At 57.5% G+C, this 20,728-nt stretch overlaps 2 protein-coding genes, 1 long non-coding RNA gene and 4 pseudogenes across 5 annotated transcripts in view; 2 read left to right on the forward strand and 5 right to left on the reverse strand.

Annotated features, from left to right (window-relative positions):
* Positions 1-704: 704 nt before the first annotated feature.
* On the reverse strand, positions 705-5,315 carry EIF3G (eukaryotic translation initiation factor 3 subunit G). Its single transcript, XM_065859217.2, has 11 exons — positions 5,223-5,315; positions 4,731-4,780; positions 3,542-3,634; positions 3,364-3,452; positions 3,134-3,193; positions 1,763-1,867; positions 1,494-1,683; positions 1,295-1,402; positions 1,082-1,218; positions 887-993; positions 705-790 (listed from the first exon to the last, which is right to left on the reverse strand). Exons 1-11 carry the CDS (start codon positions 5,240-5,242, stop codon positions 775-777), a joined length of 975 nt encoding a protein of 324 aa, XP_065715289.1. The 5' UTR covers positions 5,243-5,315; the 3' UTR covers positions 705-774.
* On the forward strand, positions 4,111-4,229 carry LOC136114031 (5S ribosomal RNA; annotated as a pseudogene).
* An 81-nt stretch (positions 5,316-5,396) lies between the features above and the next one.
* DNMT1 (DNA methyltransferase 1) overlaps positions 5,397-20,728 on the reverse strand; it is a 29,339-nt gene continuing 14,007 nt past the window's right edge. For all 3 annotated transcript variants that reach the window (XM_071800650.1, XM_065859201.2, XM_071800651.1), the window contains exons 14-34: positions 18,730-18,917; positions 17,689-17,878; positions 17,442-17,539; positions 17,194-17,341; positions 16,976-17,091; positions 15,804-16,005; positions 15,596-15,729; positions 15,344-15,517; positions 14,679-14,900; positions 14,147-14,339; positions 12,999-13,089; positions 12,569-12,706; positions 11,007-11,289; positions 10,779-10,920; positions 8,790-8,956; positions 8,535-8,712; positions 8,108-8,303; positions 7,873-8,036; positions 7,108-7,224; positions 6,414-6,504; positions 5,397-5,747 (exon numbers count right to left, since the gene is read on the reverse strand). In XM_071800650.1, the coding sequence (XP_071656751.1) occupies positions 5,704-5,747; positions 6,414-6,504; positions 7,108-7,224; positions 7,873-8,036; positions 8,108-8,303; positions 8,535-8,712; positions 8,790-8,956; positions 10,779-10,920; positions 11,007-11,289; positions 12,569-12,706; positions 12,999-13,089; positions 14,147-14,339; positions 14,679-14,900; positions 15,344-15,517; positions 15,596-15,729; positions 15,804-16,005; positions 16,976-17,091; positions 17,194-17,341; positions 17,442-17,539; positions 17,689-17,878; positions 18,730-18,917 (3,276 nt within the window). In that variant the 3' untranslated portion in view covers positions 5,397-5,703. The remainder of the gene's footprint in view (positions 5,748-6,413; positions 6,505-7,107; positions 7,225-7,872; positions 8,037-8,107; positions 8,304-8,534; positions 8,713-8,789; positions 8,957-10,778; positions 10,921-11,006; positions 11,290-12,568; positions 12,707-12,998; positions 13,090-14,146; positions 14,340-14,678; positions 14,901-15,343; positions 15,518-15,595; positions 15,730-15,803; positions 16,006-16,975; positions 17,092-17,193; positions 17,342-17,441; positions 17,540-17,688; positions 17,879-18,729; positions 18,918-20,728) is intronic.
* LOC139825976 (uncharacterized) lies at positions 5,706-9,598 on the forward strand. Its single transcript, XR_011736108.1, has 2 exons — positions 5,706-6,269; positions 6,359-9,598. It is a non-coding gene; the product is annotated as an uncharacterized lncRNA (long non-coding RNA).
* On the reverse strand, positions 6,788-6,906 carry LOC139826008 (5S ribosomal RNA; annotated as a pseudogene).
* LOC139826004 (5S ribosomal RNA) lies at positions 12,088-12,206 on the reverse strand (annotated as a pseudogene).
* On the reverse strand, positions 13,391-13,509 carry LOC139826010 (5S ribosomal RNA; annotated as a pseudogene).

Raw genomic sequence — 20,728 nt, forward strand, 5'->3', positions numbered from 1 at the left:
GTAGGGCCAAGGACAGCGTGGGGCCAGGAACAGCCCCAACGTGGCGACAGGGACAGTGTGGGGACACAGACAGTGTGGGGACATGGACAGCCCCAGTGTGGGGCCAGGGACAGTGTGGGGATAGGGACAGCGTGGGGACAGGGACAGTCCCAGTGTGGGGACATGGAGAGCATGGGGACAGGGACAGCTTGGGGACAGAACAGCCCCAGTGTGGGGACAGGGACACTGTGGGGACAAGGACAGCCCCAGTGTGGGGACAAGGACAGTCCCAGTGTGGGGACATGGACAGCGTGGGGACAGGGACAGCTTGGGGACAGAACAGCCCCAGTGTGGGGACAAGGACAGCCCCAGTGTGGGGACAAGGACAGTCTGGGGACAGGGATAGCCCCAGCGTGGGGACAGGGACAGTGTGGGGACAAGGACAGCCCCAGCGTGGGGACAAGGACAGTCTGGGGACAGCGACAGCCCCAGCATGGGGACAGGGACAGTGTGGGGATAAGGACAGCGTGGAGACAAGGACAGCGTGGGGACAGGGACAGCCCCAGTGTGGGGACAGGAACAGCCCCAGTGTGGGGACAAGGACACCGTGGGGACAAGGACAGCCCCAGCGTGGGGACAAGGACAGCGTGGGGACAAGGACAGCCCCAGCGTGGGGCCAGGGCCAGGGCCGGGGCTGTTCCAGGCCAGTGAGACCCAGACCTCTGTGCATACCAGACCGTGCATCTTTATTTCGAAGCGCCAACCGCACTTTGCCCGGAGCCGGCACCACCGCGTTCAGTTGGTGGAGGGTCTGCGGGGGGGAACAGCGCGGTAAGGACACAGACAGCTGCATGTAGACCCCCCCAGCACCCCAAAATACCCCCCGAGCCACCCCCCCAGCACTTACTTGGCCCATTCCACGTTGAGGATCAAGTGGTCGTAGCCAAAACCGGAGACGCCGGCGATGGCCCGCGCCGCGTCCTCGCGGCGGTGGAAGCTGATGAAGGCGAAACCCTGCAGGGGGGGACAGCAAGAGGGTGAAAGGGAGTTGGGGGGGTCTCCCCACACCCCCATGTAAGGAGGGGAACCCCAAAACACCCACCTTGGACTGCCCGGTGGTCTTGTCCTTGGCCAAATAAATCCTGGAGATGGAACCGAACGGCCGGAAAAGCTCCTGGAGATCGGTCTCCCGCGTGTCCTCCGACAGGTTGGTGACACGGATGGTGGCATTGTCATCAGCTGAGGGGGAACGGGAGCTCAAGGGTGTTATCTGGAGCACGGGGGAGCCACCCCCGCCCCCCAAAACCCGCCGTACCCCTGCGGTTGGGCTGCATGGACTCCCCGCGGCGGCTGGCGCCGTCGCGCAGGCTCGGTGGGACGTATTTTCCCGTCTTGCTCGTCTGCGCCTGCACCGGCTCCGGCTCTGCAGGGAGGAAAAGAACAAGCGGGAGGGTCAGGTTGCCCGTGGACAGGCAGCGACCCCCTTTCACCCCCTAAATTTTGGGGTGTCGAACCTCCGGGGAGCTTCTCCTTCTCGCCAGTGGATAGTCCAAGCTGCTCGGCCAACTCCTTCTGCATGGGCCCCAGCGTGTCCTTGTAGGGACAACGCGTCGTCCAGTGGTCGCCTTTGCAGATGCGGCACGAAACGATCTTCTGCCCCTTCAGTTTGTTCATGGGATCCTCCTCCTCCTGGCAGTTCAGGTCCTGGGGGGGCGCAGGGGGACAGGGATGAGTGGTGGGGACACCCCCTCGCTGGGTGCACCCCCTGCACCCACCCACCCACCTCCTTGCTGGTGATGAAGGTCATGAAGACGTCGTCGCTCACGGTGGTGGTGGCGACGTTGGGGCCGGGGGCGTCGAATTCCGAGTTGCCGAATTTCTTCCAGTTCTGGGGGGGTGGGAAACAATGAATAGGGGTGGGGAAAGGGGGGACCCCACCTGCACGCTGCTGGAAATGGAGCAGGAGGGATGGTGGGAAGGGAGATGAAACGGTTCCTCCTGGAGCAGCTATTGCCATCCCGCCTCTCACCTGTTTCCCTTCTCTCACCCATTTCCATCCCTCTCACCCATTTCCCTTCTTCCTCTCTCCCATTTCCTTCCTTTTCACCCATTTCCCTTCCTCCTCTCCCCCATTTCCCTTCCTCCTCTCCCCCATTTCCCTTCCTTTTCACCCATTTCCCTTCCTTTTCACCCATTTCCCTTCCTTTTCACCCATTTCCCTTCCTTTTCACCCATTTCCCTCCTCTCCCCCATTTCCCTTCCTTTTCACCCATTTCCCTCCTCTCCCCCATTTCCCTTCCTTTTCACCCATTTCCCTCCTCTCCCCCATTTCCCTTCCTTTTCACCCATTTCCCTCCTCTCCCCCATTTCCCTTCCTCCTCTCCCCCATTTCCTTCCTTTTCACCCATTTCCCTCCCTCCTCTCCCCCATTTCCCTCCTTTTCCCCCATTTCCCTCCCTCCTCTCCCCCATTTCCCTCCTTTTCCCCCATTTCCCTCCCTCCTCTCCCCCATTTCCCTCCTTTTCCCCCATTTCCCTCCCTCCTCTCCCCCATTTCCCTCCTTTTCCCCCATTTCCCTCCCTCCTCTCCCCCATTTCCCTCCTTTTCCCCCATTTCTCTCCCTCCTCTCCCCCATTTCTCTCCCTCCTCTCCCCCATTTCCTTCCTTTTCCCCCATTTCCCTCCTTCCTCTCCCCCATTTCTCTCCCTCCTCTCCCCCATTTCCCTCCCTCCTCTCCCCCATTTCCCTCCCTCCTCTCCCCCATTTCCTTCCTTTTCCCCCATTTCCTTCCTCCTCTCCCCCATTTCCCTTCCTCCTCTCCCCCATTTCCCTCCTCTCCCCCATTTCCCTCCTTTTCCCCCATTTCCCTCCCTCCTCTCCCCCATTTCCCTCCTTTTCCCCCATTTCTCTCCCTCCTCTCCCCCATTTCTCTCCCTCCTCTCCCCCATTTCCTTCCTTTTCCCCCATTTCCCTCCTTCCTCTCCCCCATTTCTCTCCCTCCTCTCCCCCATTTCTCTCCCTCCTCTCCCCCATTTCTCTCCCTCCTCTCCCCCATTTCCTTCCTTTTCCCCCATTTCCTTCCTCCTCTCCCCCATTTCCCTCCCTCCTCTCCCCCATTTCCTTCCTTTTCCCCCATTTCCCCCATTTCCCTCACCTTCCGACGCGCCACCGCCTTGGACGCCTTCCTGGTTTCGATGCGGAAGGTGCGGATGATCTGGAAAGGCGCAAAGGAACCGAATCAAGGGAGGAGGAAGCAACAGACGCCCCTCGGCCTCGCACGGGACGGGTTTGGGGTTGTGCAAGGCGGGACAGGAGAAACAGGGGAAAGGAAACAGGAAAAGGGGAGTTTGGAGGGGGAAGAAGCCCCAATTCCAGGCTGCTCACCTTCACCTTGCGCCCATCCTCCTCCTCGCGATACTCCGTGATGGTTTTGATGTTGCCGTTAATGAGCTCTTTCGGGGAGGGGAGCGGCCCTGCGGGGAGGGGACAGTGGGACAACGTTTGATGTGGGGTAGGAGGCCCCAAAACCAGCCCCCCCGCAAGGCTCTGGCGCTGTTCTCACCTCCCTTCAGCAGCTCGGCCTCGGCGCTCAGGCTGCCCCCCAGCACCCCGGGCAGGGGGATGTCCTTCAGCAGCTCGCTGGTGATGCATTTGTCTGCGGGAATAAAACGGGGGGTGTCATGGGAGCCCCCCGCCCCGGCACAGCTTCCCCCACAAGGAGAAGGGGTCCTGCTCTCTCCCTTAGCACAGAAAAAGGCTAAAAAGCTGAGAAATCGCATCCTGGGGGGGATTAGAAGGGGGTGGTTCGTAGGTTGAGAGGGGTTCTCCTGCCCCTCTACGCTGCCCTTGAAAAAAGGGTTTAGTTCAGATACTATCAGGATATACTTGGGTAACATATATATATACACATATATAATGTATACAGCCATAGCACCCTGAGAACACCTGATCTGGGAAGCTAAGCAGGGTTAGGCCCGGTCAGTGCTTGGATGGGAGACAAATGGTACCTGGGGGGGATTAGAAGGGGGTGGTCAGTGGGTCAGAGAGGTTCTCCTGCCCCTCTACTCTGCCCTTTAGTTCAGATACTATCAGGATATACTTGGGGAACATATTTATATACGTATATATGATATATACAGCCATAGCACCCTGAGAACGCCCCATCTGGTCTGATCTGGGAAGCTAAGCAGGGTCGGGCCCGGTCAGTGCTTGGATGGGAGCCCAGCTGGGAATAGCGGGTGCTGTGGGCTGAGCCAGCACTGGGCCCTTGTGGCCAGGAAGCCAATGGGACCTGGGGGGGATTGGAAGGGGGTGGTCAGTGGGTCAGAGAGGTTCTCCTGCCCCTCTGCTCTGCCCTGGGGAGGCCACATCTGGAATAGTGTGTCACATCTGGAATAGTGTGTCCAGTTGTGGCCCCTCAGTTCAAGGACAGGGCCACGTTCCTGTGTCCCCTCAGCTGGGTGTTCCCGCTCCGGGGGGTTGCACTGGATGAGCTTTGAGGTCCCTTCAACCCCTGACACTGTGAAACTGCAGCTGCTCCACCCCTGCGCTCCCCCAGCTGCTGCAACGCGTTGAATGAGCACGGTGAGAAGGATCCTGCTCGTTGTCTCAGCCCCGCTCAGCCTGTCCGGAGCCCTGGCTGAGGAGCAGATGCATCTCTGGGCCATTTTGGGCGCAGCAGCTGCTCTTTTTTCCTCTGGGAATCCTCCGCGGGCGATAAAAGGGGCAAGGAAGCTGCGGGAGTCACTCACCGTCCTCTCCACCCTCCTCTTCCACCTGGTCGGCCCAGCTGGGCTTGGAGCTGCGGAGACAGCAGAGCCTTCAACCCTCATGTCCCCTCAGCCACCCCGGTGTCCCCTTCACCCCGGGTCCCCACCACCCCCACCAAGGGGTTTATAACCGATTCGCCCCCATCAAGGGGTTTATAACCGATTCGCCCCCATCAAGGGGTTTATAACCGATCTGCCCCCATCAAGGGGTTTATAACCGATTCGCCCCCATCAAGGGGTTTATAACCGATATGCCCCCATCAAGGGCTTTATAACCGATTCGCTCCCGTCCCCTCACCGCTCACAGCCCCGCACAGGCCTCACACCCGCGGCCTATTAGGCCTCACCCCCGGGGCCCCACGAGGCCTCATTCCCGCGACCCGCCGACCCCCAAACCGCACCCCACCGGCCCCCAAACCCCCGCCCTCCTCCCCGTTCCCATCCCCGTCCCCGTTCCCATCCCCGTCCCCTCACTCGTAGTCGCCGGTCGGCATCGCGCTCCTTCCGTCCTCACACGCAGCGACCGGAAGGAGCCGCCGCACTTCCGGCGTGGCGAGGCAAACCGCGGTGCACGCCGGGAAGCGGTTGCTAAGCAACCCCGAGGCCTACGCCGGGCCGGGAGAGAGGAAACGCGGGCCAAAAAGGGGGTTATAATTTATAGGAGAGATTTATTTGAAGAAATATTACAACATATAAAAACTACATAAAGTATCAATTCCCACTTGTACAAAGCGGCCGATTATTTTCAATACAATGCGGCGTAAAAACGGGGCAGGGCCTGGAGCCCCGGGGCGGGGGTCCCAGAGGCCTCGGCCTGGGGGGGGTGATGGAGTTTGACCAGCACAGACAGCGGCGGGGGGACGGACACGAGCGGGATTTAAAAAACCCAACGAAATCAACCAAAAAAAGGGGTTCAAAGAAAGGGGTGCGTGTTTGCGGGAGCGGAGGCTGCGCGTCAGTCGGTTTCCATGGTCTCCATCTTCTCCGGGGCGCTGGGTTCTGTGGGGACAGGAGGGGGTGACAGCGCTGTACCCCAACCCCATAGGCCCCGGGACCCCCAGATAGGGCCACACCATAAAATCATCAAGCTAAGACTCTTCAAATTATGTTTTAGTGCTTTAAAAGGAGCATTTAAATGTATAAATGAGCACCGGGGGGTGTCCCTCCGTATTATATTGACAGCAATATTACATATTCATTGCAATTCTTGACAATCATTCTAGCCCTGTTCTAATTAAGCGATGCTAACTAACCTTCCCATGTTTCTCATTTAATTATTTTAAAACAGGTAACTGAGAAGATCTCGTAAATCTGAGAAGATCTCGTAAATCTGAGAAGATCTCGCAAATCTGAGAAGATCTCGCAAATCTGAGAAGATCTCACAAATCTAAGAAGATCTCATAAATCTGAGACGATCTCGCAAATCTGAGAAGATCTCGTAAATCTGAGAAGATCTCGCAAATCTACGTCAATTTTAAGATAGGGGGTGATCACTAAGCACAAAGATTCCGCAGTTGCAAGGTTGGTTAATGTTTAAACATTAATGCCTTAATGTTCTCGTAAATGATGAGTTCTATAATTCGTTAAAACTGACTAATTATTTGAAATAGAGGATCCAGGGCTGAGCGCGGATGGCGTTTCCAGCCCCCCCTGCGCAGCACCTACCGGCCATGTCCTCCTTCAGCTTCGCCAGCACGCACCATTTGATCTCCAGCCCGATGGCTTTGGCTAGAGGAGGAGGCACCGCGTTACCGACCTGCGACGGAACCACAGAGCGGGGGGTTGGAGGGACCTCAGAGCTCATCCAGTGCAACCCCCCCCGAGCGGGAACAACAGAGGTGACACAGGAATGTGGCCCTGTCCTTGAGCTGAGGGGCCACAACTGGACACACTATTCCAGATGGGACACAATATTCCAGATGTGGCCTCCCCAGGGCAGAGCAGAGGGGCAGGAGAACCTCTCTGACCCACTGACCACCCCCTTCTAATCCCCCCCAGGTCTCATTGGCTTCCTGGCCACAAGGGCCCAGTGCTGGCTCAGCCCACAGCACCCGCTATTCCCAGTTGGTCTCCCATCCAAGCACTGACCGGGCCCGACCCTGCTTAGCTTCCCAGATCAGATGAGATGGGGTGTTCTCAGGGTGCTATATATATTATATATATATATGTTCCCCAAGTATATCCTGATAGTATCTGAACTAAACCCTTTTCTCATGCTCATCCTGCTGTCCCCAGGTCCCCTTTCACCGCTCTCCAACAGCTCATTCCCAACTTACACCGGAACCTGGGGGTGTTAACACCAGGTTAATGCCGCGTCCCATGGGTGCCGGTTTGGTGCCAGCAAACGGCCGTCGCTCACCTGTCTGTGCTTGTCGAGGATGTTCCCGAAGAGGCGATAGGTGTCGGGGAAGCCCTGGGAGCGGGCGCACTCCCTCACGCTCACCACCCGGTGCTGCTCCGGGTGCAGCACCCGACCCTGCGGCAACGAGGAGACCCAATGTGCTCGGAACCACGGCCGCCAATCGGCGACACCCGGCCCTTTCCCGGCACGGGGGACGGATCCGGCGGCACGGAACAATTTGGTGGCATGGACCGAGTCGGTGACACGGAGGGATTTGATGGCATTGGATTTGGTGACACGGAGGGATTTGGCTGCATGGAAGGATTTGGTGACACGGAGGGATTTGGTGGCATGGACTGATTTGGTGGCATGGACCGATTTGGCGACACGGAGGGATTTGGCGACACGGAGGGATTTGGTGGCATGGACCGATTTGGTGGCACGGAGGGATTTGGTGGCATGGACTGATTTGGTGGCATGGACCGATTTGGCGACACGGAGGGATTTGGTGACAGGGAGGGATTTGGCCGCATGGACCGATTTGGTGGCACGGAGGGATTCGGTGACACAGAGGGATTTGGTGACACAGAGGGATTTGGTGACACAGAGGGATTTGGTGACACAGGATTTGGCAGCATGGAAGGATTTGGTGGCACGGAGGGATTTGGTGGCATGGACCCATTTGGTGGCACGGACGGATTTGGTGGCATAGGATTTGGTGGCATGAAGGGATTTGGTGGCACAGAAGAATTTGGTGGCACGGAGGGATTCGGCGGCACCCACCTGCTTGCCCATGGGCTCGGGGTTGGTGACGGTGGTGCTGAAGAAGCCGTCCCACTCCAGGCGCCCGTAGAGCCCGGCCCAGTGGTTGTGCCGGTTGCCGGTGTGCGGCAAGCACCACGGGATGAGCGTGTTGAACTGCCGGTCGGCGGGGTCGCAGGGCTTCCCTGGGGCGACAGGGAGGGTAAGAGGGGGGACGGAAAGCACCCGCGGTCGTTTTTGGGGAGCCGGCACCCACCTTCGGCGCAGCAGCAGACCCCCCGCAACGCTCCAGAGCTGCTGCGGCCGTTCTTCTTCTCGTGGTGCGTGTAGCGCAGCTTGCGGGTGGTCGTGCCGTCCGACAGCCGCACCTCGATGTTGGGCAGGTCGCGCCAATCGGAACCGGGTGCCAAGGGGATGTGTCTCATCCGGGCCGCAACCAGGGCGCTCATGTCCTGCCAATGACGAGCCCGTTGTCACCACGGGGTGACACGGGCCACCCCGAGAGCACCCGTCACCCCTCTTGGGAAGGCTGGGGGAGAGGGACACGTCCCAGCAGCTCCATCACCTTTGGGAGGGCTTGGGGATCATCCCTCTCACCCCACCCCACCTCCAACCTGCCCTTGACCCCCATCTCAGCTTGGTTCTCAGTTTGGGGGTGTCCGAGCGCACCCCAACATCCGCACCTTGCAGATATGATCCCTGAGGATGGGCTGATACTGGGAGCCCCGGATCTGCCGCTGGAACCACGACTGGGGCTCCCCGTTGTAGGAGATCTCCAAGGCGGAGGCACCGTTCCTGATCTCGGGCAGGTCGGACATGGTGTCGCGCACCGTGATGGTGCGGAAGGGGCCGGAATACGTCCTGGGAGGAACACGGGGGAGCCGTGAGCGCCCCGAATTGTCACCCCGCTCGTCCCCGGCGCGGCTCCGAGTGCTCACCGCGTGATGTTGCTGACGAACTTCTTGTCGTCCACCACGACGCTCAGCTGGCAGGCACGGGGCGCAAAGACGTGCAGAGGCTCCGGGAACATGGGCAGCTTCTCGCCGGGCGCCGCGGCGAGGACGATGGCTCGGCGGCGCGTCTGGGCCACGCCGTACTGGCCAGCCTGGGAGGAAGGGACAAGTCCCGGTGTCACCGGAGCTTCCCTGACCGGTTTGGGTCATCAAAGAGCTCAGAATGTACCCCCAAGCCAAGCCAAGCCAGGCCAAGCCAAGCCAAGCCAAGCCAAGCCAAGCCAAGCCAAACCAAGCCAAGCCAAGCCAAGCCAAACCAAGCCAAACCAAGCCAAACCAAGCCAAACCAAGCCAAGCCAAACCAAGCCAAACCAAGCCAAACCAAGCCAAGGAGCAAGGTAGCCAAGCGCTATGACACCTTGGTTTGAATTGCCGGCTGCACCGTGGTCTTAAAGCAGCACAGACAGGATTAAAAGGCTGTAAAGGACTTGTTTGGACCTCAAGTGAAGGGTGTCTGGCTAATGGAAAAGGGTCTTGGTGGCCATCAACACAAAAAGCCTTTGGGACCCGGCTTTGCCAACAAAGTGGGATTGAGCTTTGCATCCAAGCCCCTTGTAATGCTATTTCTCCATAGATATTTCATTTTAGATCATGCTTAAGGCGCATTTCTTCCTGCGGTGAGCTCTGGATCTCTGGGGGCTGACTGAATGCTTCTCGAGGGGACCTTTAATCCTGTACTCAAGTGCATATGCCCTATGAGAAGTCCACTGATATATAAATGTATGTGTATTCTCCTCCTGTCTCTCTTTCCAGTCACTGCTCTGTACATTGAGCCGTTAGAACTGTTGACCATTTGGGTTGGTGGGTATATTATAATCATTTTCAGAGAATCCCAGGATATCAGGGGTTGAAGGGACCTCAAAGCTCATCCAGTGCAACCCCCCGGAGCAGGAACACCCAGCTGAGGGGACACAGGAAGGTGGCCCTGTCCTTGAACTGAGGGGCCACAACTGGACACACTATTCCAGATGTGACACACTATTCCAGATGTGGCCTCCCCAGGGCAGAGCAGAGGGGCAGGAGAACCTCTCTGACCCACTGACCACCCCCTTCTAATCCCCCCCAGGTCCCATTGGCTTCCTGGCCACAAGGGCCCAGTGCTGGCTCAGCCCACAGCACCCGCTATTCCCAGCTGGGCTCCCATCCAAGCGCTGACCGGGCCCGACCCTGCTTAGCTTCCCACATCAGACCAGATGGGGCGTTCTCAGGGTGCTATGGCTGTATATATTATATATATGTATATATATATGTTCCCCAAGTATATCCTGATAGTATCTGAACTAAAGGGCAGAGCAGAAGGGCAAGAGAACCTCTCTGACCTACTGACCACCCCCTTCCAATCCCCCCCAGTCCCATTGGCTTCCTGGCCACAAGGGCCCAGTGCTGGCTCATGCTCACCCTGCTGTCCCCAGGCCCCCCAGCTCCCTTTCCCCTACGCTGCTCTCTAACAGCTCATTCCCAACTCACACTGAACCTGGGCTTGTTCTGCCCAGATCCAGACTCTACACTTGTTCTGTTCCATTGAATTTCTCCTCTCCAGCCTGCCCAGGTCTCTGATGGCAGCACAGCTTCCAGTGCCACCACTGCTCCAGCTTGGTGTCACCAGCAAACTGGGTGACACTCACTCTATTCCCTCCTCCAAATCATTGATGAATAGATTGAATAATATAGACCCCTGGGGCACTGCACTGGATCCAGGGCTCAACTGGACTCTGCCCCATTGACCACCACTCTCTGCCTTCTTCCCTTCACCAGTTCGCAGTCACCTCACCCAGCTGAGCTCTGAGGATGCTGTGGGACATTGTGTCAAACACCTTTTCTCTCTGTCCTCATCTGTCCCCACCAACGCTCCTTTGGAGGAGCCCAGAAGCGTTTTCTCCCCAATTCGGCGTCTCGGGGTGACGCAGCCCCTACCTGCAGCACCCCAAAGGTGCATTGGTAACCCATGCGGACAAGGCAGCGCAGGGTGAGCTTTAGCACCATGGAACGCTTGAAGGACACGAAGTTCCTGACGTTCTCCAGAAGGAAGAACCGCGGTCTGTAGTAGTCGCAGTAGCTACGAGGAGGAAAACGAATGAGGGCAGAGCGATACATAAAGCGGGGGGTCATATTAAGCCCCCTAAGAGCTCCTCGCCACCTCACCTGAGGAAGGAGACGACCAGGGAGTTCTTGAACTTGGAGTAGGTGCGGGAGTTGAAGCGGTTCATGCCGCTGAAGCCCTGGCACGGGGGGCCCCCGCACAGCATCTCCACGTCCCCTTTTTGCGGCAGCTTTTGGCCCAGCGAGTTGGTCTTCTCGCCGGACATCACCAGCTTGAGCAGCACGTTGCAGTCCTCCGTGAACACCGTGGTGCTGGGGTTGTTCAAGCGGAACGCCTGCGCCGCCGGTTCCCACATCTCGATGGCCCAGAGCGTCTCCGACACCCCTGGGGACACAAGGTAGGGGGTCGGGGGGCTGGGTGGGGGAGCGGAGCGCTGCCTCGGCACAGGGAAACAGTGGTGGGGACCCCAGGGGAACCCCTATAGAGCCATAGAGTTATAGAACATCAGGGATTGGAAGGGAACACCCGTATAGAGTTATAGAATATTAGGGATTGGAAGGGAACACCCTTATAGAATCAGAATATCAGGGATTGGAAGGGAACCCCCTATAGAGCCATGGAGTTATAGAGTCAGAATATTAGGGATTGGAAGGGAACCCCCTATAGAGCCAAAGAGATATAGAATCAGAATATTAGGGATTGGAAGGGACTTCACTTATAGAGCCATAGAGTTATAGAATGAGAATATTAGGGATTGGAAGGGATTGCACTTATAGAATCATAGAATTATAGAATCACAGAATATTAGGGATTGGAAGGGAACACCCTATAGAGCCATAGAGTTATAGAATCAGAATATTAGGGATTGGAAGGGACTGCCCGTATAGAATTATAGAATAAGAGAATCCCAGGATATCAGGGGTTGAAGGGACCTCAAGGTTCATTCAGTGCAACCCCCCCGAGCAGGGACACCCAGCTGAGGTGACACAGGAAGGTGTCCCTGTCCTTGAACTGAGGGGCCACAGCTGGACACACTATTCCAGATGTGACACACTATTCCAGATGTGGCCTCCCCAGGGCAGAGCAGAGGGGCAGGAGAACCTCTCTGACCCACTGACCACCCCCTTCTAATCCCCCCCAGGTCCCATTGGCTTCCTGGCCACAAGGGCCCAGTGCTGGCTCAGCCCACAGCACCCGCTATTCCCAGCTGGGCTCCCATCCAAGCACTGACCGGGCCCGACCCTGCTTAGCTTCCCAGATCAGACCAGATGGGGCGTTCTCAGGGTGGTACAGCTGTATATATTATATATATGTATATATATACGTTCCCCAAGTATATCCTGATAGTATCTGAACCAAACCCTTTTTTCAAGGGCAGCATAGAGGGGCAGGAGAACCCCTCTCAACCTACGAACCGCCCCCTTCTAATTCCCCCAGGATGCCATTTCTCAGCTTTTTAGCCTTTTTCCGTGCTAAGGGAGAGAGCAGGACCCCTTCTCCTTGTGGGGACGGCTGTGCTGGGGCTCCATCCCCTTTCCACATTGAACCCCATTAACATCACCCCTCAGCCTCCTCTTCTCCAGACCCCAGCTCTTCACCCCTTTCCCCACAGGGCAGATGCTCCACCGGAGCCGGCACCGGTGGCCGCGGCGCCGCCGCTCACCTGCCTGGTGGAAGCCCTCGGACAACCCCCCGCAGCCGGAGAACACGTCCAGGGTGCGCAGCTTGGGCAGCTTCAGCTCGGCCGGTTCCTGCTCGCTCTGCTCGCAGCTCGACGACGACGACTTCCCTTTGCCTTTGCCTGCGAACGGAACCATCGACACCCACGCTCGTTTCCTCCTCTTCAGTTATAACATCAGCTTCCAGCACCTTTCTGCTCCCTTTCCACCCCCATCACCAGGATACACCGTTGAATTCGGAATGAAAACCTCCCATCTTTCTCCCCACTTCCCATCCAAGCACCCATGGGCGCAGGCAGTTTTCAGAGTGCAGTGATAACTCGCATTGGGAGTGGGGTACGAAGCCAAACGCGAGGGTTGGCAAGTGAAAAGCTTTGCAATGTCTCCAAGCCCTCTCCCCACCAACACACTCACCTTTCCCTTTCCCCTTCCCCTTCCCTTTGTTGCCGGAGCTCCGAGCGTGGTTGGGAGGATCCTCAAAGCTCTTGGTTTTTGCGTTATAAGCCTGGGGAAGAATCACGGAATCCCAGGATATCAGGGGTTGAAGGGACCTCAAAGCTCATCCAGTGCAACCCCCCAAGCGGGAACACCCAGCTGAGGTGACACAGGAAGGTGGCCCTGTCCTTGAGCTGAGGGGCCACAACTGGACACACTATTCTAGATGGGACACACTATTCCAGATGTGACACACTATTCCAGGTGTGGTCTCAGAGGGGCAGGAGAACCTCTCTGACCCACTGACCACCCCCTTCTAATCCCCCCCAGGTCCCATTGGCTTCCTGGCCACAAGGGCCCAGTGCTGGCTCAGCCCACAGCACCCGCTATTCCCAGCTGGTCTCCCATCCAAGCACTGACCGGGCCCGACCCTGCTTAGCTTCCCAGATCAGACCAGATGGGGCGTTCTCAGGGTGCTATGGCTGTATATATTACATATATGTATATATATATGTTCCCCAAGTATATCCTGATAGTATCTGAACTAAAGGGCAGAGCAGAGGGGCAGGAGAACCTCTCTGACCCACTGACCACCCCCTTCTAATCCCCCCAGGTCCCATTGGCTTCCTGGCCACAAGGGCCCAGTGCTGGCTCATGGTCACCCTGCTGTCCCCAGGCCCCCCAGCTCCCTTTCCCCTACGCTGCTCTCTAACAGCTCATTCCCAACTCACACTGAACCTGGGCTTGTTCTGCCCAGATCCAGACTCTGCACTTGTTCTGTTTCATTGAATTTCTCCTCTCCAGCCTGCCCAGGTCTCTGATGGCAGCACAGCTTCCAGTGCCACCACTGCTCCAGCTTGGTGTCACCAGCAAACTGGGTGACACTCACTCTATTCCCTCCTCCAAATCATTGATGAATAGATTGAATAATATAGACCCCTGGGGCACTGCACTGGATCCAGGGCTCAACTGGACTCTGCCCCATCGCCCACCACTCTCTGCCTTCTTCCCTTCAGCCACGGAAACAACTCAGGACATTTTGGATATAGAGAGCTTTCCCAGCTCCGAAACACCCGCGGTATCACCAGCACCCCAAAGAGACACAGATACAGACCCACGGCCCTCACCTCCAAGAAGTAGAAGCGGTCGAGCCCACCGGCGGAATAATCCTGGATGCTCTCGGTCAGGTCCTCGCCGTACACCACGGTGCAGCGGCCCTGCACGGCGCGGAAATCCACCGTGGTCTCCTCGTCGCTCCAGTACAGGAGGTTGATGTCGGCGTGGTAGCTGGCTTTCACCGATTTGTGCGTGTTTTCGGGTCTGCGGGGCAGAAAAGCACCCAAAACGTGAGTTAAGGACGTGTTTTTGGAAGGATGCTCACCAAGCAACCTCCGCTCTGTCTCCCCTGAGAAATCAGGGTTGGTTTCCCCCAGCTGCAAAGCACCAAAGGGATTTGTTTCACACCAAATTGTATTTCAGGGTGGTTTTTAAGAGGAGAGAGAGAGAACCGGCGCTGGAGCTGGTAAATTAAAAGCAGAGAGATGTAAAGCACAGAGAGCTTTACCCGCACGTCTGAACGTCAGCACCTTCCCCTCCTTCGACGCCTCCGCAACCACAAGATTTGGGTAGAAAACCCCAGATTGCGGGATGGCAACCGACCTGTAGAACTTGCAGATCCGCAGCTTGATGTCGGCCTCGTTGGGTTTCCCGTTGCTGCGGATGTTGCAGAAGATCTCCTTGATCCGCCCCACGCGATACGGGTCGGGGGCATCCAGGTTGCTGCCCTTGATGTACTCGGAGTACTTGCGGTAATGCTCCGGGTACAGCTCCTCGTCCACCGCCTCCTTTTTGGGGCGCTTGGCGGGGCTGGCGGGTTTCATGCTGGGGAGAAGGGGAAGGAAGGTGTTAGGGGATCCCTTTTGCACCCCAAAATACCCCAAGCATCCTTCTCTACAACACATAACCAAGGGGTTTGGAGCTGCAAAGCGAGACGCCAACACCCCAACCTATTCACCGAGAGCTTTGCCATTTCTCCCATAATTAAAGGCTCTTGTTTCACCTTTTCCATCTATCCAGCCTCGCTCTTTTGACGGAAAAATAGGATTCTATCTGCCAAAACACCCCAGGATCATCTGAGCAGAGAGAGCCGCTCGGTTTAATACCAAGAGGTGAAATTGGGGTATGTGGTGCCTTCATTTCTAAGCTAAACTTTAGGGAATGAGGGTGATGGGTGGGATTCACCCCCTGGAAATCACGGCTCCTGCACCTAAAGCTCAACCCAAGGAGCACCCTGGAAGCGTTTCCAGCCTCCTGCAAGCACCAACCTGAAGGAAAAGGCGTCCGGCAGGAGGTAGACGCCGTCTCCCACGCGATACTGCACCCCGTTCTTGGTGGCCACGCCGTAGAACATCTTCCCGTCCCCTTCTTCCAGGGGTTCGGCCACTTTGGGGATCTCCTTCTGCCGCACCTCGTCCAGACGCGTGCAGCTCATGCAGAACCTGTGGGGACAATGGGGACGCTGCCGAGGCCGCTCGCGGTGGCACTTGGGGCAGCGCGGCCGCCCCGCGCGCACTCACTTGTATTTATTGTCCTCCGCGGGTTGCGTTTTGGGGGGCGATTCGAAGCGGGCGTATTCCTGGTCGTACCACATCTGGTAGAAATAAGTCCTCCCGTCGTCTTCCACCATCTTGATCTCCATATCCAAGCCGCCCTGCTGGGACAGAGCGCGTTCGCCGGGAGCCGCGCTGGAGCCGCGCTGGGGGGGTTCGCGGCGCCGGCACCCACCTCCATGGACCAGTTCTCCGAGGGAGCCTTGTAGATGACCTTGACTTTGCCGTGGATGTAGGAGAGCTGCATGTCCTCGCACTCGTCCACCAGGAACAGCTCCAGAGGGTCGGACGTGGCGCCCAGGACGGTGTCGGAGCCGGGGCAGAACCAGTGAGCGTGGAACATCTGCCCGCTGCTGTCCTCCCACATGGCAGTGACCCTGCGGGGGGACGCGCGGTTACGGGGCGGTGGGAAAGGGCTGAGAGTCGTGGAATCACCGAGTCACAGCGTGTCAGGGGTTGGAAGGACCTCAAAGCTCATCCAGTGCAACCCCCCCGAGCGGGAACACCCAGCTGAGGTGACACAGGAAGGTGGCCCTGTCCTTGAGCTGAGGGGCCACAACTGGACACACTATTCCAGATGTGACACACTATTCCAGATGTGACACACTATTCCAGGTGTGGCCTCCCCAGGGCAGAGCAGAGGGGCAGGAGAACCTCTCTGACCCACTGACCACCCCCTTCTAATCCCCCCCAGGTCCCATTGGCTTCCTGGCCACAAGGGCCCAGTGCTGGCTCAGCCCCCAGCACCCGCTATTCCCAGCTGGGCTCCCATCCAAGTGCTGACCGGGCCCGACCCTGCTTAGCTTCCCAGATCAGACCAGATGGGGCGTTCTCAGGGTGTTATGGCTGTATATACTATATATACGTATATATATATGTTCCCCAAGCATATCCTGATAGTATCTGAACTAAAGGGCAGAGCAGAGGGGCAGGAGAACCTCTCTAACCTACTGACCATCCCCTTCTAACCCCCCATAGGTCCCAGCTGGTCTCCCATCCAAACACTGACCGGGCCCGACCCTGCTTAGCTTCCCAGATCAGACCAGATGGGGCATTCTCAGGGTGCTATGGCTCTATATACTATATATATGTATATATATATGTTTCCCAAGTACATCCTGATAGTATCTGAACTAAACCCTTTTTTCAAGGGCAGAGCAGAGGGGCAGGAGAACCTCTCTGACCCACTGACCACCCCCTTCTAATCCCCCCCAGGTCCCATTGGCTTCCTGGCCACAAGGGCCCAGTGCTGTCCTCCAGCAGCAGCACAGTCAACTTAATTAGTGTTCTTTAATTAGGAACACCAGCTGTCCACACCAACCTCCCCCCCAGCCCCATGGCACCGACCTGGCGAGGTAGAGGGGTTTGGTGGGATCGTCGGGGCTGACGGAGACGCAATCTCCCACCTCCAGCGTCTCCGAGTCGATGCAGACCCTCTGGTAATAATCCTTCTTCCCATCGCTCTGCAGAAGCGGAGGGGACGCTTAAACCCCCCCGTTGGTCCACAACGCAGCCCCCGCGCCCACCCCGGTGAGAGGGGCAGCATCTTCCCGCCCCAAACGCACCTTGATGGGTTCCCCCACCCAGGAGATGCGACTCTTGTTCTGCTTCTTCTTCCTCCCCTGCAGCATCTTCTTGGGCGACGGCATCTCGGGGATGTTGTCGTCAACCTCCTCATCCTCATCGGCTTCCCGGACGGCCAAGTTGGGACACCTGGGGACACGGGGACAGGCGCTGCAGCGGGACGCGGCGCGGGGACCGTGTCCCCTCTCTCTCCGGAGGGGACAGAGCTTTGGCAAGAGGGGGGACGCACCTCCTCTGCAAACACGCCTGTTTACTCCGCCCGCTGCCCCCGAATTTCACCATGTTCTGGCACGCTTTGCACTTCCCACACTCAGGCTGCTGGCAAACCTGGAATGGGGACAAAAGGACACGTTGAGCATGGCCAAAAACCCCGGGTAGGAGCCTCAACGGCCTCCCCATCCCCATGGGAGCGAGCCCAGAAAGGGACATTGACAGATGGAGGGGACACTGGGGCTTCACGTCCCCCCCGCCGTTACCTCGCAGACGCCGCAGCGCCGGCGCTTCATGGCGTTCTCCTTGTCGTCTTCCCTCTCGTCCTTCTCGATCTGCTCCGAGAAGAAGGTGTCGAAGATGTGGTACACCAGTTTGGTGGTGGTGGCTTTGGTGGGCCCCTTGTCCTTGTCTATTTTGGTGGGGTGCCGGATGGCTTGGCGCCTGACGGCTCGCCTGCGACCAACGGGAGAGGGGACCCTGTGCCTCGGATCGATGGAGCTACAGCCCCAACACACAGCCCAGCACCCCAGGAGGTGAACACAGCTCATCCCAGGGCACCCCAAAAACCACCTCGAAGGGACAACGAGCAAAGCCGGACTCTGGGGACCCAGGTTTCCCCAGTTTTGGGAGGATTTCTGCTCGCACGTCGCAGCCGCTGTCCTGGTTTTGTTCAAAATGGGGTTCTCTTGTAGTGAATTTGACAGCTAAAGTGCTTTCCTGAAAGCCACATACGTGTTTTGGTAGCCATAGCAATGGAACGCGAGGTCACCGATAAGAATGGACGCACGTCCCGTGAGAAACAGGCGACCAAAAGCTGACCAATGGGGTATAACATCCCATTCATGTAAATATTTCATATAGAAGTGGGAGATCACGAGGATCTCGTCCCTTTTCCCCTATGGCCGACATTAGGAGAGGACCTTAGGAATCATCCCTGCAAATTGAGGCCAAGTGAGAGACTGAATCCAGCTCCGCTTGGCTGCAGAGTCCAGTCCGGGACTTTGGGTGCCTGCCCTGCAGCTGCTGGGACTTTCAATAACGCTTTTGTATATTTTGTGTTATTTTCTCTATTTTTATCAGTAAAACAGCGTTAATTTTTCCAACTCTGTCCTCCTTCCCCTCTCAATCGCCTGTAATTAGTGGGAAATGGGGAGAGGGGGTTAATGAAACATCCATCACCCCTCAATCAAACCGCAACAGCCGCCGAGCGCAACCTTCCCATCAACCGGTAACAACCTAAAGGCCTCTCCTGGAAGGAAACCAATGGGCGACCGACCCCCAAAAAGGGGGGACATGGGGCTCACCTCTTCCCCAGCGTGACGCCGGCCAGCTTGATCAGATCCCGCATGCAGGGGGTGATGAGGACGGGGGGCTCGTCGCTGTCGCCGGCCTCGTCGTAGCTCTCCACCTGCTCCACCACGAACTGCGCGTGCCGCAGCAGCGAGTCCTCCGTGAAGCGGTTGAAGTTGAGCCCGGCGGGGGGAACCGTGGTCTGCGAGGAGTTTCGGGGTGGCGGGGGTGGGTCACAACCCCGAAACGCTCCCCGCGTCCCAATTAAAACACAATTAAAACGACGTTACGCCTTCCATCGCGTTATTGATACACGGGGTGGTAAAGATAGCTGGCTGCGGATGCCGACGCTTTGTCTTCCCCAAAGAATTGTGAAAGATATTTAAGATAGAGCCAATTAACAGTGAAGACCTCGTGGCCTAATTAGGATGATATCTCTCTCTCTGATATCTATCATATCTACTTCATTTTCCTTCTCTTATGTTTCTTCTTGAACACAAAGGTAACACCACAGTAAGTTTTGCTGCTAAAGTCTTGTTTTGCATTATAGTTGCTAATTTTAGAAGAGCTTTTGCTGTCAACGTTTGATGAGTTTTGGGACATCAGACTTCCGGCAATTCACTAATTGCTCTAATTTGCCTCCCACCGCGTGCTTTTAGTAAATTCCCCATTGAATCGGAGCCCTGGAGCCATCGGAGTGAACTCAGGGTGCGAGTTGTGTTCAGACCAACCCCGTCCCTAATCCCACTCGCTGGGATGGGGGTGCCCAAACGACCCCCCCATCCCGCCAACCCCCCCCCGGTTCACCTCGATGTGTTGAGCAGGTTCTAATCCCAATCCCACCCATTGGGACGGGATGGGGGTGCCCAAACGACCCCCCTGGCTCACCTCGATCTTGTTGAGCGGGTCCTAATCCCAATCCCACCCATTGGGACGGGATGGGGGTGCCCAAACGACCCCCCCGGCTCACCTCGATCTTGTTGAGCAGGTCCTAATCCCAATCCCACCCATTGGGACAGGATGGGGGTGCCCAAACGACCCCCCCGTCCCACCTCAACCTTGTTGAGCAGGTCCTAATCCCAATCCCACCCACTGGGACGGGACCCCCCTGGCTCACCTCGATGTGTTGAGCAGGTCCTAATCCCAATCCCACCCATTGGGACGGGATGGGGGTGCCCAAACGACCCCCCTGGCTCACCTCAATCTTGTTGAGCAGGTCCTAATCCCAATCCCACCCATTGGGACAGGATGGGGGTGCCCAAACGACCCCCCTGGCTCACCTCAATCTTGTTGAGCAGGTCCTAATCCCAATCCCACCCATTGGGACGGGATGGGGGTGCCCAAACAACCCCCCCGTCCCACCTCGATGTGTTGAGCAGGTCCTAATCCCAATCCCACCCATTGGGACGGGATGGGGGTGCCCAAACGACCCCCCCGGCTCACCTCGATCTTGTTGAGCAGGTCCTAATCCCAATCCCACCCATTGGGACGGGATGGGGGTGCCCAAACGACCCCCCTGGCTCACCTCGATGTGTTGAGCAGGTTCTAATCCCAATCCCACCCATTGGGACGGGATGGGGGTGCCCAAACGACCCCCCTGGCTCACCTCGATGTGTTGAGCAGGTCCTAATCCCAATCCCACCCATTGGGACGGGATGGGGGTGCCCAAACGACCCCCCCGTCCCACCTCGATCTTGTTGAGCAGGTCCTAATCCCAATCCCACCCATTGGGACGGGATGGGGGTGCCCAAACGACCCCCCCGTCCCACCTCGATCTTGTTGAGCAGGTCCTAATCCCAATCCCACCCGCTGGGACGGGATGGGGGTGCCCAAACGACCCCCCCGTCCCACCTCAATCTTGTTGAGCAGGTCCTAATCCCAATCCCACCCATTGGGACGGGATGGGGGTGCCCAAACGACCCCCCCGGCTCACCTCGATCTTGTTGAGCAGGTCCTAATCCCAATCCCACCCATTGGGACGGGATGGGGGTGCCCAAACGACCCCCCTGGCTC

This window comes from Patagioenas fasciata, chromosome 32 (genome assembly GCF_037038585.1).
Source record: "Patagioenas fasciata isolate bPatFas1 chromosome 32, bPatFas1.hap1, whole genome shotgun sequence".
NCBI classification, from domain to species: Eukaryota; Metazoa; Chordata; class Aves; order Columbiformes; family Columbidae; genus Patagioenas; species Patagioenas fasciata.